Consider the following 18,372-nt stretch of genomic DNA (forward strand, 5'->3'; position numbering starts at 1 on the left):
ACTCAACGATTTTTTTTTCGTTTTTGATTTGTTAGTTTTGCTAGTGACTTTTAATTTTGGAAAAAGGCAACCCTGTCCAATGCGAGATATGACAGGTCACAGGATAAACCGTTTGTTTTCTGAAATTTGAAATATTCGAATTCCTAATTCGGTTGCGAATGCGTTTCGAAGTTGTGAATTGCAATTAATTGCGAAGCCCCCTTTTGTTTTGTTTTTCTCGTTTGTTATTTAATTTGTTCTGTTTTGTTATTAGCTTGTTGTTTGTTAAGTTTCTTTTAATTGTTTAAGTTAAGTTTTGTTTAGAAATTGAGTTTGTTGTTAATTTTAAAATGGCTACTAGGAGGAAGGTGTATTGTGTTTTTGGATGTAGTGAAATGGGTAAGTTTACTCAAAATTATTTATTTATAATGAACTGATGCTACCAGTACGTATCCCTCATTGTTTGTTTCGGTCATGGCCGCATAACATCTTTGTTTGCATAACCATATACAATTTGTACTTATCATTATTTTACAAAAATTATAAAAAAATTAAATATTGAATATTATAAGTATATTTAATAATAAGTATATTTAAATATACTATATAAAAATAATTAAATATGGAGAACACAACATTTATTGCGTATTTCTATAAGGTTGTTTTTTTATGTACAGGAGCATATATGCATCGTTTCCCTCATCCTACAAGACGACCGGAGTTGTTTGCTACCTGGATGTCAATTGTAGGTGAACGACTAAAAGATCTTGAGCCTGACAAGATCTATAGAAACAAGAGAGTCTGTGATTACCATTTCAAGCCTGAGCACAAAGTTTCAGGTCACCGATTACTCCATTTATCTGTTCCATCAATCTACTTGAATGGTGAGTTTGAATATTACCCATAGTTAGTACTTTATTTATGAAATTAATCATTATTTTAGGTAGGATCATTATATATAATATACAGGATTATACCACACTATTTTTAGTTAGGGAACTGGTTCTTATTTCTGCTGGTAAAACATTACTAAGCTTTTATTATTGCTCTACCACTATTCTTTAGTTTCTTCAACCAGTTTTCATTCCAAAAAAGCTCAACTGCAAGCTTATTGTAATAAATAAATAAATAAAACGATACATTTTGTAATTTTATGTTTCGTAATTTTGATTTCACTGATAATAATTACAGGTATATTTCCTTCTGCGAGTACAGCAGTATACATGGAACATAACTATTCTCAGCCAAGGATGTGGCCTTGTGAGACAGGGGCAAATGAAGATATTGATGTCCCATTAAATCAGCAATTTTTAGATAAAGGTATTATTATTATCTTATTTATTATTTCTGCTCTTTTTACCTTAATGGGCAGAAACAATTATGTAATGGGGTGTTAATTATAGTATCATATCAAAATATAAGATACTTAAAATCTCATTAAAAATATATACTTGTACTAGCAGTCTGCGGTCTGCCCCGGCTTCGCCTGTGGTACCTACATGTTTAAACTATCCTATCTCTCAAGTTGGATCGAACTGCACATGGTGTGCGAATTTTATTATAATCGGTTAAGTGGTTTAGGAGTCCATTGAGGACAAACATTGTGACACGAGATTTATATATGTATATATTAAGATTAATGAAGTGAAATAATAATTAACCTTTTTAATATAAGCATGATACTTTTTTGAGTGTGTCTTTTTAGACTAATTCTTTTAACTTTTTCAAGGACTCCAAAATCAACTGGTACCTGAAATAAGCAACCAGCCGTCAACATCCCAGAAGGCCATAAAAGGTGATACATTGTGCAAATTTTATTAATTTGTAAATTTCGGAAATGTTCTTTTTTGATTAAGGACTGGTTTTTCATACCTCAGATAAAATTTTTAAGATAACTCTATTTCATGACGTTTACAAAAGTAATGTCAAAACGGCATGTTATGGATAAAATAGCGTCAATTGACACATTTTTTTTTTTAATATTTATCTTGTAGTGATAAATTGGGCCTTAGATACATCCAATTTGGGGGGTTATATGATCAACATTTGTATTAATCTACATTTTCTGTGATGGATGGGTTTATTCTAAAGTAACTCTGTAACTTGGTTTTATAAAGTAAAGCAGAAATGTAGACACAACATCACTTGTCTCTCAAATATACGGATTTCATTTGTAAAAAAATATCTTTAATAAACTTTTATTTTCTTTACAGGTCGCACAAAATATTGTGATGAATTCTTAGTAAAACAATATAAAAAGTCCCAAATTGAACAGAAAAAATTGAAGTTAAAGTTAAAGAAAAGTATGGCTAAAGAGAGACATTTTAAAGCACGTCTTGCCAATGCTGAAAAATTAGTTGCTGGTCAGGCATTCCATAAAGTCACAGCAAAAATGTCAGAAGCTGGAAAAATTTTTACTGGTATACAATTTAAACAAGCTCTGAAAAAACCTAAAGGAAGACGTTATACCACTGAAGAAAAAGTGTTGGCCTTGACTTTATTTAAAAGAAGCCCTAAATTATATACACTTATGTACAAATTTTTCACACTGCCATCTTCAAAATCACTGCGAAACATGCTGGCTCAAATAAAAATGTCTCCAGGGATTAATAAAATCATTTTTGACAAATTAAAAGACTCTGTCAGAGGGATGAATGAGGATGACCGCCTTTGCACACTCATCTTTGATGAGATGTCGCTCACACCGAACATCCAATATGATGCAGGAAATGATAAACTGCAAGGCTTCATAAGTCATAGTAGCAAAATGAAAATTGCTAATCATGTTTTAGTTTTTATGATCAAGGGAATCAAAAAGAACTATAAACAACCAGTTGCTTACTATTTTACCCAAAGCCTTCAGATGTTAGAATTAAAAAATATTATCAAAGATGTGGTCAGGCATGTGCACTCAACAGGCTTAAAAATATTGTGTTCGGTCTGTGACCAAGGAGCCACTAACGTCAGTGCATTAAAAAGCTTAGTGCAGGACACAAAAGATAAATATTTAAGAAATGGTAAAGAATGGCGTTATGATATGTATGAATGTGATTCAAAACAAATAATTCCATTATTTGATGTGCCACATTTAATAAAAGGATTAAGAAATAATCTTTTAACAAAAGATATGCAGTACATCGATTTTGAGGATGGGAATAAAAAAAAAATAATAAAATGGGAATACTTCCAGATGTTATATGAAGCAGACAAAAGTTATGGAGAGCTAAGGTGTGTTCCAGGGATTTGCATTCTAATTTCAACTCTTTTTATAAACTAGAACTAGATTTTCCTTTTATCATAGATACTCGAATTGTGTGTATAATATTAAGCTTTTTTTACTTTTCAGGTATCTTCACAAAATCACCGAAGAGCATATTCTGCCAGAAAAAATAAAAAAAATGAGAGTGAAAATGGCTACACAAATATTTAGTCATAGTGTTGCGGTTGCTACAGAACACTTAACAGCCAGAAAAAATTTACCAGATGAGTGCCGGCAGCTTATACCAGTGGTGCTTCTACTCGATAAATTATTTGATAGTTTGAACGCGGGAAGCTTTAATATAATTAATGGAAAAATTTATAGAGGTGGAGTGAAAAAAAATTCACCCCACCATAAGTTATGGCAAGACAGTATAAGGTTTTTAAGAAATGTTAAGTATTTGGTTAGGAAAAAAGACGGTAACAAAATACGTATTGTTGAATCATCTGCGCCATCTATAACTAATTTTATAAAGACAATCGAGGGTATGCAACAATTATGGAAAATATTAAGCAACAAGTATTCTTTTGACTCCATGCTAACAAGGAACTTCAATCAGGACCCTATCGAAAATTTCTTCGGAAATATAAGAAGTTCAGGCGTTAGGAATATATCTCCAAACTGTCGCGCATTTGAAAGTGCCTTTAAAACAATCTTACTCAATAATTTCAGTTCTTCTCACGCAATAAACGCGAATTGCGAAGAAGATTTTAATAAGTGCCTACAAAATTTAGACTTTTTTTTAATGAAGGAAAAAGACAGTTTGGAGATAAATCATAGCAAGGAAATAAACACGCACATTGAAATAGAAGAAAAATTTTACAATGCACTTTGCTCAATGAATGTTGATCATTCATCAGATCATCAACAACGCATTTATGTATGTGGATGGGTCCTGAGAAAATGTTTGAGAAAAATAATAAAAAAATGCAAATGTAGAAGTTCCTTGTTATCAAATAAGGAAGATACAGGAAATGAATACTTGAAAGCTAAGGAATTTAATTCAAAAAAACAATGGCTTTGCTATCCATCAAAAAAAATTTCAAATACATTTAACGAACTACAAGAATTAATAGCAATTTATTTGAAAACAAATATAAAAAATAAGAATATAAAAGCCCAGCTTAAAATATTTATTGACACTTTTATTGTATTTTCACATGATTGTGATACCCATAAAAATGATTTTAAACAGTACTTTATCGAAATGACAATAAATATACTTTTATATAGCTGGTGCAGATCCATGAATCGTATTTTGACAGGCAAATTAACGTATTTAGAAAACAATGATCCCTTGAAGCAGTGTGCTCAAGCATATTATTACAAACACAAACATAACAAATAAAACAGCGGCAAGTTGCGCTATTTTATTTGTTGTTTGTGTTATTTATAATGCTTAACCAAATACATACATAAATAATCTTATGCTACTAGAATGCTAATTAATATAGTGTGGAAAAAAATGAATAAACTCAATTAATTTAAAAGCGTTTTTCTTTACCTGGCCCTTATAAATTATCTTTAGATTTTCAAATGTGTCAAGTGATTTGTTTTGTTGTTATCTTTTTTATCATTTGCCCATCTGGAAATGTTTAGCTTTAAGTCCTGTCGACAACAATTTATTATCAGTTATTATCTATGCAACTAGATATTTTTTTGTTATGCATTGTGTAATTTTGGGTTGGGTTTTTTACGCATACAATTATTGTACGCGCCAGAACAGATCGACACATTAATGGCGATAAAAGCAATGCAAATTATTATCAGAATAGCTATATATGTAGGTATATAATACCTATACCTATATAGATATATCTATAGCTCTTTTAATGCGCCCGCCATACGCTTGGAGCGCTAGTGTTCATGGGTTCTCGTTTTATCACGCAAGATGGCTCTCTTTTCCTTGTATAGTTACTATACTCTTTGAACTTATGAGCGGTGCTGAAGTAGGCGTTAGCTTTGAAATCTTTTTAATCTGTGGTCGCGTGCTAAGGGGCTAGGGCCAGGGCACGCACCCACCCCAAAATATAATGACCTCTAGCTGTTAACTCGTAAAGTAATGATACAGATCATAACTTATCGCGCGTCATGTAAAAAGTTTTTATATAATGTACAAGTTATGTACAGAAAAATATGTAATGATATTTTTTTATTGGAGTGAGCATTGCTGGTTGTTGTGTTCCATAGATATAACAATAGTTCAATTTATTTAATTGCGATAGCAGATAGCTTCTATGATATTTTATTAATCTTCTAACTATAGACATGACAGGTTCTTTTTGATTAATTTTAATCACATTATTTTTACTCACCTAATTTTTGAAAAGTGATCGTTGGGATTCAATATACCTATTACAAACTAAATAATATTTTAAGATTTCTTAGATTAATCTTAATTTCTTTAATAGATAGATGTTCATTATTAATTTATTATGATATAAATTTTTAAGCCATTGCTTTTTTTTCTTTTTGATGGTCACACTTCCTTATCTAATGTTACTCATAGGTAATGTTTTCCTTCCATTAAGTGTTTGTCCAAAATAATTACCAAGCTATAAATTATATCATTGATTATAGTGTTTCAAGTATTTTGCATAAAAATAACATAATTACATGGTATAGGATACGACAAATCGCCATGGAAACTAAAGCAATCACACAAAATAGAGTCAACGACTCTATGGTCTGAAATTTTTCCTTTTTTCCCCCGTAAAAGTTCATTGACACCGGAATTCGGCGCCCGGGCCTGTCGAAAGTATATATTTTTGACAAAGACTAATTGGATAAAGGCTTAAATTGGACCACTAAATATGGCTATTAATTGTACCTGATACAAATATACCTTTCGAAGTTTTGAGTATAAATAAAATAAATAAATATTTCTGGACAATTTTCACACACGGCACGATCTGATCCCATGCTAAGCTTTCGCTTGTGTTATGGAAACTAGACGGCTGATAAACATACATATGTCATTTTAAATAAATACTTATATAGATAATTAACACCTGTATGTTCATCACACAAATATTTGCCCCGGGTGGGAATCGAACCCACGACCTCTGGCTTGGAAGGCCACTACCAACTATACTATAGTATTAACTATTAACTAGTAGGCTGACCAATTAAAAAGACGATTGATTAAATAGAAAATTGTAGATACTAGATTGAGTTTGAAAACCTATTGCATCTTGCAGTGTCATAGACGGTTGGTTGTGTGCTAACGAAAAAAAATCAGTTAAAATCATCAATAGGTACTAACCATCGATTATTATTTTTCGAGATAATTTTAAAGAAATTATTTTGCCTATCCTATTTCTACCAAATTATAATTATTCTATAAACATTTCATTCCTTTCGATTTCAAATTCTATAAATTCTCGATCGACACCATCAATCAAAATAATGAGTAATAGCACAGACTAAGTAATAGGTAGTAGGTATAAGTATACTTAGTATTTTTTTAATCTAAAACGTACCTAGTTAAAAACTTTAATTACATTTTTTCATATTTTAGAATTATAATTATTTACTAATGATTGCTACAAAATTAGAAAGCTTAGCACGCAAACCTAATCTTTAACAAAATATGTCCTGAGAAAATTAGAGTTCAAGTTTAAGACCTAGGTCTCATAAAGTAATATTACTGGATTACAGCGCTGTATTATGGTAATTTCATGATAAGTATTGGTAGATTAAATATTAAATAAAGGAAAATAATTAAACGTATAAAATTGGCCGGAAAAATATTCTAATTCGATGAACTAACTGTTGTCATTGTAATTATGAATTACCCATATCTATACAATACTTATAATGCTGAAGAGTTTGTTTGTATGTTTGCTTAAGGGACTAATCTCAGGAATTACTGGTCCGATTTGTAAAATTATTTTATTGTTATGGTGGCAGTACACATGGGCCCAACGTGTTGGGCCAACGGGTTGGGCCAACGTGTAGAGAGCTACTTGGCGGTATGTTGGCTTCATTAGCCTAGTTGGCGCCAATATTGGCAGGCCAACCGAATGTTGTCGGTTTTTTGTGCACACTTCAAAGGATCTTGGCGCGCTCCGCAAACAGCGTTCACACGTTGGTGTCTTGTTCAGTTTGTTGTTACTCCTCAGCGGAGACAGTATCGTTGTGCGTCAATCAAATTTACGTTTCCATGTTCCGATAGCGATGGCGGCGCCGATGTGGACAAGCAATGAGGTTTTACAATTCGTAGAATTGTATCGACATGAAGGAATCATTTGGAATCCACGGCATGAACTACACAAAAATAAAAACCATATGACTTAATAAATTAGATGTTTTATTTTATATTATTCTAGATGTTTTTCATAACTCACTTTCATACATTTGCGATAAAAAAAAAGAATATATTTATAAAATGAGTAAAATAGTATGAAACAGTTAACTACTTGTTCAAAATTAAATAACAATATACAATGAGCATGATTTTGATCAAATTGTGCTTTATTACATAAATAATATTATCAAATATCACCAATCAATACATCCGTCCGTAATCTTTAAAGTTTCGTTTTATAGGTAGTTAAAATTAAATTGAATGTAAAATGTACACATTTTAAACATTTGAAAAAATCTAATCATATTTTTTAATAATGTTTAATCGCAGACGGCAGAGTACACTCATTGTTATTGGTGCACATGTACGTAATAATTAAACGCATTGTATAAATAAATTGCCGCGGCTGCAAGAACTTCTACGGACTACGTCCATCTTTGAAGCGCCAATGCAGAATGAACAGTACGCCAATGTGTGAACAGGAATCTTGATATCCTTCATTTTTTCCCAACACGTTGGCCCAACGCCTTGGCCCCATGTGTACTGCCGCTATTAGATAGCCTATTTATAGAGGAAGGTTTATAGGCTATAATATAATATCAGGCTTAGGCCAAGAAGAGTAGGTAAAACCGTGGGGCATAGGTAGTATAAAACGATTACCTATATTTATCGCTTTTACGAAAAATTACCTATAAATATTTAGTTCAGTAATTTACATGCTTTTACACGATTATTTTTATATCTACTCAAGGCTAGATTATAATTACTAGAAACTATAATTTATTTTTGAGTAATTGATTACTAGTTAAAAAAGACCTCAATCAATCTAATGCTATCATTTTTATATAATCAAAAAAAAAAAAAATTAAATACGTCCAGTCAACACCCAAACAAAATATACTAATATTATAAATGCGAAAGTAACTCTGTCTGTCTGTCTGTTACTCAATCACGCCTAAACTACTGAACCAATTTGCATGAAATTTGGTATGGAGATATTTTGCTACCCGAGAAAGGACATAGGCTACCTTTTATTGCGAAATATGTACCACGGGCGAAGCCGGGGCGGACCTCTAGTTTCCTATAAACAACTATGACGTATAAGAAAAGGAAATAAAACCGCCAATTCATTGGGGGTTGATTGCGAATCTGTGGCCTTGTGTGGTGTTGTACCAACGTTGCTATGGTGATACCTTCCTGTGACCTGAAGTTTTATTGTGCTAAAGCTATTTGGATTATAAATACACTCTTATAGTAAAATGTTTGTTTGTTTGACCGCGCTAATCTCGGGAACTACTGGTCCGATTTGAAAAATTCTTTCGGTGTTAGATAGCCCATATATCGAGGAAGGTTATAGTCTATATATAATAATATCATCTCGCTAAGACCAACAGGAGCTTTGCGGGTAAAACCGCGTAATTAATAAATACATTTCTGTAAGCCTTATAAAACTACTGCCTTTCAGAAAGATGGTCACAGAACATCAAAGTTGAAACTGCGTTGAAGCATGTTTGAATCTATTTATTCAGATTCATTATATTATCTATTTATTTTATTTCCCTTTGTGATTGTAATAACCTATGGTTATAACTTATAATTATATTTATTTCAATCCCCCCCCCCTCTCCTATTCAAGCGACACTCCCAAATGTAAGGGGGCTCTCCTTTTCCTTAGAGAACAGAAATTTATGCTGAAAATGAAAATCATCATGCTCATACACAAAGTTATTTCCAATCACTTTGTAATAAAATTTTAACGAAGTACACAATTTCCTTCCCTATATTGTATCCTGAAAATAATTATCTGTTATTCCAAAAACGTCATTACGTGTGACTTTATGTAATTACCAATTGACACACCTTCACAAACTAAACAAATGTGTGGTAATAACATTACACCTACGATAGCGTTAAGGCTGTATTAAACAGAGGCTCTGGCTGGTATGTTTCGTTGCGAATTAATTTTCAATAATTTTAGGAAATTAAAAACTGTATATAGATTTTTTTTAAATACTTGGGGCGTGATCTATCATCGGTACAGAAGCCAAAAATATAGTTTTCAGAACTTTTATATGTTTGTCTGTATGACGTATGTCCGGGCTTAACTCAAAAAGTACTGCATGGATTTATTTCAAATTGGTACAGAAATAGCTTGAGACCTGAGAAAGGATAAGGGATGTGTTTGATCCTGGAAATCCAACGGGAACGGGAACTGTGCGGGTTCTTCTTTGACTACGCGGGCGAAGCTGCTGCCGGAAATCTAGTGATGATTTAATGCACTTCTCATTCTGTGGCTAATATGAATATTTTACGAGATATCCAAAATAACATTCCTGTAATTCGAAAGAGAACAGAGGCTCTGGCTGGTATGTTTTGGAATGACTGTTTTGACTAAGATTTTTTTCACTGAATAAATATGTATATTTTTAAAGGCTTAACAATGTGCTTTATCAAACATGCATTAATTTACTATTGATTATGAAACTTTACCGGATCTGCTTATTATATGAAAGTGATTTTATTATTTCCCTGCTCTAAGGGCTACTTCAAATAATAGTTTACAGGTACATTAGTGTTTTTAAATTTAATAAAATAATACGTTTAACAAAGCCTTTATGACAATATGAAGTGCTAATATCTCACAATACGATTTCATCATAAGTGCACCAGTTTACAATTGGCTGTTGTATTGTAATTTAAAGATTGATATTTATTATTATAATAAAAAAACTTTCCAGAAATATGAAATATATTATTTTGTTAAAATGTGTGTGTGTTTGTCTTGGGTGTATTAAATATTGTTAACTGCATTTAATGTGGTGTAAGAAAAGTAAATTATTGTGCAAAATGTCAAGTGTTTGAATTGTGATGTTCTGCGGCTTTGCTTGGATAGCTCTACGTAGAGACTAGAGTGCCTTGCTACGTAAAATGCAGATATTCTGATAGTAAGTTGGATTATACTTTCCTACGTATAGGTACCTAAACCTATACATTCTTATAGATATAATATGATAATATGATAAAAAAATAATGACGAAATAGAATATTTGAATACCTAAGTGAATTGTAAAATTCTTTCAAATACATAAACCATGCAGATACCCACGTACCAATTTTCAGGATATAGAGTCATTATCGGTGACCCGACCAATAACCAAAGTGTTAATTACTGTTGTTCTAATATAACTAGGCAGTGCTCTTTTCTATAAGCCGAAATTTTTTAAACGGGAAAATCCCTAAGGTCCTTCGAAGATTCTGTTGCTAAAACACAGCAGTGACACAGAGATGTTTAATCTTATAATATAAAAATGAATCCCAAAATGTGTTGGTAAGCGCATAACTTGAGAACGGCTGAACCGATTTCGATAATTCTTTTTTTATTATATTCCTTGAAATACGAGGATGGTTCTTATGTAGAGAAAACGTAAATATGTACCACGGGCGAAGCCGAGGCGGACCGCTAGTTCAATATACGTATCACCATAACTCTGGGAACGTGTAGGGTTTCCCTCCCCCCTAAACTACGCATGTATTCCGTAGTTTAAAATAATGTTATCATTTCAATTACCTTGAACAGTTAACCGCAGATGAATAACTTGACGATCCATTATGTTCATTCGTTCGTGGCCCATTGTAATATTGCTTATATATTCAGGTTCTGTGAATACCCTCGTCACATGGTTTGCAGATATGGGGAACGCGACATCGGCTCAAGGTAAGAAAATTTTGTTTTAAAACCGTTAAAAAGTTGTCGTTTATAAATGGTAGTAACATAATTGGTTGAGATAGTAGCGGAGTAAAGTAAGTTTACGTTTTTAGAGTCATAGTGTTAAGCGCGTCACACACGGTGAAGATACTATAATATTTTATCTTAAGATACTGTTATATTAGACGCGAAATTTTGTGGGTCATTTGTAACAGGATGGCGGTTCTACAGGAGTCTTAGTACGCAATGACAAAAAGAAAAATGATGGTCCGAACGCTGATACCGGATGCGTTAAGATACTGTAATTTAAAATATAACAGTATCTTAAGATAAAATATTATAGTATCTTCACCGTGTGTGACGCGCTTTATATTTAAATCTGATAAATAGTGTAGGAAAGATTTGAAATGCAATTGTGGAGATGAAAATTTTTGGGATTAAAAATTAGGAAATAATTAAAACAGTTGTAACTACATACAACAATTAATCAAAAATTGTACATACCTACCTACTTAAAATAGCATCGATTGAAGATTCTTGCCCTTATACATAAATAATTGAAATCTTATTTTAAAAAAAATTCTCGTGTCACAATGTTAGTCTGCATACTCCTCCGGAACGGGTGGACATGAAAGTATCTCATGAAATTTTCTGTGCATATCGGGTAAGTCTGAGAATCGGCCAACATCTATTTTTCATATGTACCACGGGCGAAGCCGGGGCGGACCGCTAGTTATATTTATAAAATCGGGGAATTGTTGTAATAATTTTCAGATATCATTATTTCAACACTTGATATAAAATTGTTTGCTACGCCGCGTTCACTTGAAACAATAACTCGTAAATTTACAAAAACAATACACCTAAACAGGTTAGAAGCGTGATTAATTTATTACTGTATAAAAGATGTGTTTCATAGCTAGTACCAATTTACATACCTATTACGTAACGTATATTCTCTGAAACTAGACGATTTTTCCGGCTTCTGGGTAAATGCGCGAAAAAAATAATTTCATAATCTTCACAAACAGAAAGATCCCAATCCGACCACGAGTCTCAAGGGCGGAAAATCTTAATCCGCGAAAGTCACAAAATGTCAGTACTCAGTAACTTAAAAAGTTGAATCTATCGATCTAACTATAGATACTTTATCAAAAGGGAATAAGAGCTATTTTATTAACAGAAAATGAGCCTGCGCCGGCGCCAGGCCCAGCCAAGACCCATGAGAGCCTGGGCAAGTTCTACGCGGCGGAGATCGAAGAATTGCGACAGAAACCATGCTGCAGGAACTTCTTGAAGATACTCTTCGTGATTTTGGGCCTTATTACTATTGTAAGAAAGTTAAAGTCATAGTTTATCAGATATATTTTTCAGTATAAAAGAAAGTTCGAGTAAATTACATTTCTATCTTTTGTAAAGTCTTTTGTAAGTATCTATCTTTTGTAAAACTTAACGTGAAGACTGTATACTAAGATTCTTATGGACTATGGGGTGAATACATATTTTCACTTCCGTGTATTTGTCTGATTTTATTTACGAACAGCAAAAAGGTTGCTAACCTATCTATATTGTCTTTTGCAAATTATTATATTAGGTACCTAAGGTATTAGGTTGCAATGAAGTATTATTCATTTCTCCCTTAAAAAATCTTTACTCTTGTTCTACATAATCCATATTATATGGCTAGTTATACAATATGACATTCTTCGACTATTTCCAGATACAATCAATAGTAGTGATAGCAGTGACCATAGCCTCTGCGATAGCCTCGAAGATCTTCAGCAAGGAACAGTCAGGTCGGCTGGTGGCGATGATCATCCTGGCTGTTACAGCAGCGATCACTATATCCATGGTCATCTATGCTATTATAGCAGTGTTTAAGAATAAGAAGAAGCCCTTGCATGCGGTAAGAGTTAATTGATTTGTGAATAAGTTTTTGAAGAAGGTCTTAATAAGATAGGACAAAAAGCTGACTTCTTGTTGTTGGTAGGTAGTTGGTTGTTGTTCTTAGCACTTTAAAACTGCAATAATAAACAGCAATAATTTGAAATTTTATCTTATAAGAAAAATACAAAAGAAAAATTACGACATATTCCTTTATGAATCCTTCAAAGCTTTTTATGTTCTACTATTTCTTTAGACTTCAGTTCAGCTATCAGTTCATCAGAAAGTTACGAGCACTCGAAAAATCGGTAAAATGTAAATCGCACTTTTATCGCCACTCGACTTTCCCCTTATTTACATATTAACATGAAATCTGTGTCCAACAAAGAAAACCAAGGTCATTAACGCGTTACCTTGAGGTCTGTGAAGTCAAACGAACTTGCTTTTATTGGCATATCACGCGACGAAAGGCTACCTGGCTAATTGTTGAATTTCAAATGGAAAAACTGTCTAGATTTTATTATTGAGGTAGAGATTGTCTAATCTAAAAATGAACGCCCCTCCACTGTGTTTACGCTCACATTCAAAGTACGTGTATAGACGCAATACACACAAATTGGTCTGCCTCATTGGTCGTTCAGTCCTCCAGTCCCGTCCATGCCCGAACGACAGGACCAGTTGGCCAACTAGTGCATAAATGACGCGATGCACGACAGAACGGACGTGTCATTCCGTACATAGCGCGCTCTCCCCGCCATACAATGCTAGGCACCTGAACTGATCGCCCGATTAGTTGACAAATCAGTGCGCGAGTGTCAAAGTTTGCAGTAGAATCGACGCGCGCACACATATAAAGTGGTTCAATAATTATTTGTCCTCACACATTGAAACAATTAAGTTTAGTGGAGGGGCGTTCATTTTTAGATTAGACAATCTCTACTAATTCCGGCGTTCGACATTGACGTCCTGCCTTTATTTTGTGGTTGTAGCTCAATAGCTAGTCCAATAGTGATAATATAGGCTAACTATTAATATTGTTTTGTGGATAAGTAAATGCATTTAAATAAATGCTTTTCATGCCGTATTTTAATATTTGTAAGTTTTCCTTTCCACACGATCTATACATATATGGTTCAAATCTTTTGAATTCTGACGGGCTTTTGATTTTTATTTTTGTAATGTTTTAGGTTTAGATAATAATTGTAGTCTTAACAATTAAAAAAAAATAATCATATGATATGAAAATTACGAACAACTTAAATAGTTGAACTGTGAAACTATTTGCCACCACAAGTCCACAACACAATGATTTTCTTCACATCTCGTTACTTAATAATCACATTATCCTCACAGACAGCGGCCGTAATGCTCATAATGTCAATAATACAAGCTGTGATCCTGGGTGTGTGCGTCCGTGTTTCGCCAGAGGACGAGATACTGCTCAACCGGTCGCTGGTGGAGTCCTTCCGTCTGGCCAGGGAGGATAACCCTCGGCATGTGAAGATCTGGGCTACTATGCAAAGCGATGTAGGTTTTGTGGTTTTTATAATAGATGCTAATGACTTGTAGGGTTTTTAAGAACGATAGTCGGAAGATGGTGAGCTCTAAAATGCTGGTATAAAATAAAATAATTTGGAAAATCCAAAAGTGCACGCCTCATAATTTTTTTTAATAAATATTTATTAATTATTATTTTTGTTTATTTAATAACAATTAAACCACATCGAATCAGACCCTGAAAAATGAAAGGGTTCTATTCCTGAGCATACTCAAGCGTAAGAGAAAAAAAAAGACTCGATTAGTAAAGTATTTCGGTCGCTATCGTGTTAACAAGAATAAAACCGGCCAAGTGCGAGTCGGGCTCGCGCACAAAGGGTTCCGTAGCAGCAAATATAATAAATTACAGTTAAATCAACCTATCTCAAAAACTATAAGAGATACTTTGATCAAACCAAAAATCGTTGAAAGAGTTAATTAGCATGCATCACCTCTATTTTTTTTAGAATTTTATACCCCGTAGTTATAAAAATAGAGGGGGGGGACATACTTTTTACGACTTTGAGAGCTGATATCTCAAAAACCGTTCACTTTAAGAAAAATGTTTTTTAGAAAACTTTATATCATTTTAAAAGACCTTTCCATTGATACCCCACACGGGTATGTACATCGAAAAAAAAAATTTCATCCCTCAGTTACATGTATGGGGGGCCCCACCCCCAATTCTTTTTTTTACTATTTAGTGTCATATTTTTGTAGCGGTTCATACAACACATATTCCCATCAAATTTCATCACTGTAGTACTTATAGTTTCCGAGTAAATCGGCTGTGACAGACGGACAGACGGACAGACGGACAGACGGACATGACGAAACTATAAGGGTTCCGTTTTTGCCATTTTGGCTACGGAACCCTAAAAAGGATCCGCACATACAGACACACGGACGTCCAAGACAGAACTTTTTTAAACTGTTTTTTAACTAGTTTAAATAACAAAAATGACATCAAAAATATCATGAACGTTAAAAATAGTGTTTTTTCTTAATATGTGTGTGTATGTATTATCTTACAAGTGCAATGTATGATACATAAAGACATTTTAAGTTTGAAAAATCAGATGTTTTGCGCGAAGTGACAGTAGTACCCACCTCAACGCTTCGCTTATGAGGCGTGCAATAATTTGGAAAATCCAAAAGTGCACGCCTCATAATTTTTTTTTAATAAATATTTATTAATTATTATTTTTGTTTATTTAATAACAATTAAACCACATCGAATCAGACCCTGAAAAATGAAAGGGTTCTATTCCTGAGCATACTCAAGCGTAAGAGAAAAAAAAAGACTCGATTAGTAAAGTATTTCGGTCGCTATCGTGTTAACAAGAAAAAGGATCCGCACATACAGACACACGGACGTCCAAGACAGAACTTTTTTAAACTGTTTTTTAACTAGTTTAAATAACAAAAATGACATCAAAAATATCATGAACGTTAAAAATAGTGTTTTTCTTAATATGTGTGTGTATGTATTATCTTACAAGTGCAATGTATGATACATAAAGACATTTTAAGTTTGAAAAATCAGATGTTTTGCGCGAAGTGACAGTAGTACCCACCTCAACGCTTCGCTTATGAGGCGTGCAATTAGTCAGAAAATGAACTCTAAGATGCTGTTCGTTTGCAGACCTTGATTGTGTAAACGTATATACGCGGTTGCATTATTTTCAATGATAATAATCACATCAAATATGTTTTGATATAATATGGAGATCGAGTACAGTCTATCAATGCTTTTCGATTATTTTTGTTTACCTAAGAATGTACAATGATTTGACTAAAATAGATTATTAAACACAAAACTTTTGAAGTGAATGCCGGTTCATTTCAAGCAGTTTTCCTATAAAGAGCTAAACTTAAATATGCTATAGAAGTTAGCGTTTTTTGCGGCACTCTATTTCACTTGACATGAAATACAATTACCTATTTACATTTTTGATTGTACCCTGCAGAATTTAAGACACAGTTTACTAACCTTCCTAGCTAGGCAATATTATTTATATTTATTTTTTCCATTATAGCTTAATTGTTGCGGCGTGTACAGTGCAGATGACTACCGAATTCGGAACATTCCCAGTTACTTCGCACCAGACATACCCATATCGTGTTGCCCAGGGTACGACCCGAAGAGATCCGAGCTGGTGCAAGAGCGAGAGAGGGAGAGCTGTAAAGCGAGACGGGAATATTATGAGGCGGGGTGTAAAAGTCCAATGATGGAAATGTTCAAGTTTGGATGTACCATGGTTTTGGTGAACGCTAGTTTATTGATTTTGAGCAAGGTTAGTCATTCAGAAAGTATACATATAGTATGTAAATACTTTACTTACCTACTTAGGATCGGATATAATTTCTGTAGCTAACTTGAATAAATAGATAAACGCATCGGTAGATTTGTTGAAGATTTTATTTCAGATGGAATGTACCTGTTTAGAAATCGATTGAATAGATAATAATTACTAATTAGTAACCTATCTAAATACGATAAGATCGGATAGGTTGTTAAAATTTTCGATTCATTAATTGTTGTTCTGAATATTGAAATATACCTACTGCCTAATAATAATAATTATTATTAGGCACGATACGATTTACGACATTAATTATTAATGTCGTAAATCGTAATCTCATCATTCAATATTATATACCGAGATACCCTTTAAATTTCTAATGTTAAACAAAACAGTAGGTACGTAATATACAATTAATAGAAATAAGTACTTAAATAAATAACATGTCTTATTTTTTTTTTCAGCTTCTCCTAGCATTGGTTGCACTTTTATTACTGAGACAGAAGCCCAAAGAAGAGCAACAGCTAACAGTAGTTACAGCCCCGACACCCATGCCACGAGCCTCACTCAGCCAAGGGAAAACAAAATCCATCAGTACTTCCAACGCTTTATAATAGTTATTATTCTTAATTTTACAAAAATAAAACACCAAATACTTCACCAAACAGTTCAAAAGGAAAACGCTAGATGGCGCTTAAATAAATTGGCTGCTAAGTTATCTTTATTACGAACTAGATGGCGCTAAAACAAAATATTATTACATTAAACTAAACACAGATGGCGCGGAAAACAAAATATTATTTTACTGAACTGAACAGAGATGGCGCTTATTTAAATGTAGAGCTAAGCATAAATTTCATGAAGTTTTTACATAAAGGAACCAGATGGCGTTGAAATCAATTGTTATGAATATTGAAGAATTTGTACAAAAATAATAATTAAAAATAATAACTCCAAGGATCTCAACATGGACAATAATTATAAATAAGGACTAACGACTTATTATTATGTAATATTTTATTTATTGAAGCATGTTAATGTAGGAAATATAAGTAATAAGGTATGAAGTAAACGACATTGAGACTAAATTAGCTTTTGTTTATTTATCCTTGATATTTATTTTTTTTAATCCATATTATTTTATAATGTAGGTAATTATATTGCACGCCTCATAAGCGAAGCGTTGAGGTGGGTACTACTGTCACTTCGCGCAAAACATCTGATTTTTCAAACTTAAAATGTCTTTATGTATCATACATTGCACTTGTAAGATAATACATACACACACATATTAAGAAAAAACACTATTTTTAACGTTCATGATATTTTTGATGTCATTTTTGTTATTTAAACTAGTTAAAAAACAGTTTAAAAAAGTTCTGTCTTGGACGTC

At 32.9% G+C, this 18,372-nt stretch overlaps 2 protein-coding genes across 2 annotated transcripts; both read left to right on the top strand.

The window, feature by feature from the left end:
* Positions 1 to 314: 314 nt before the first annotated feature.
* On the top strand, positions 315 to 4,729 carry LOC149485658 (uncharacterized). Its single transcript, XM_089698897.1, has 6 exons — positions 315 to 378; positions 657 to 863; positions 1,171 to 1,299; positions 1,709 to 1,774; positions 2,193 to 3,207; positions 3,326 to 4,729. The coding sequence occupies exons 1-6, from the start codon at positions 330 to 332 to the stop codon at positions 4,584 to 4,586; spliced, it is 2,727 nt and encodes a 908-aa protein (XP_089555023.1). The 5' UTR covers positions 315 to 329; the 3' UTR covers positions 4,587 to 4,729.
* Positions 4,730 to 11,193: 6,464 nt separating this feature from the next.
* LOC149485659 (uncharacterized) lies at positions 11,194 to 18,003 on the top strand. The gene is made up of 6 exons (XM_089698930.1): positions 11,194 to 11,262; positions 12,437 to 12,585; positions 12,974 to 13,159; positions 14,491 to 14,664; positions 16,713 to 16,970; positions 17,444 to 18,003. The coding sequence occupies exons 1-6, from the start codon at positions 11,238 to 11,240 to the stop codon at positions 17,591 to 17,593; spliced, it is 942 nt and encodes a 313-aa protein (XP_089555056.1). The 5' UTR covers positions 11,194 to 11,237; the 3' UTR covers positions 17,594 to 18,003.
* Positions 18,004 to 18,372: the final 369 nt, after the last annotated feature.

Source organism: Colias philodice, chromosome 9, assembly GCF_061535455.1.
Source record: "Colias philodice isolate Cphi_HAF_F1 chromosome 9, ilColPhil1 Martin Lab GWU primary, whole genome shotgun sequence".
Classification (NCBI taxonomy): domain Eukaryota; kingdom Metazoa; phylum Arthropoda; class Insecta; order Lepidoptera; family Pieridae; genus Colias; species Colias philodice.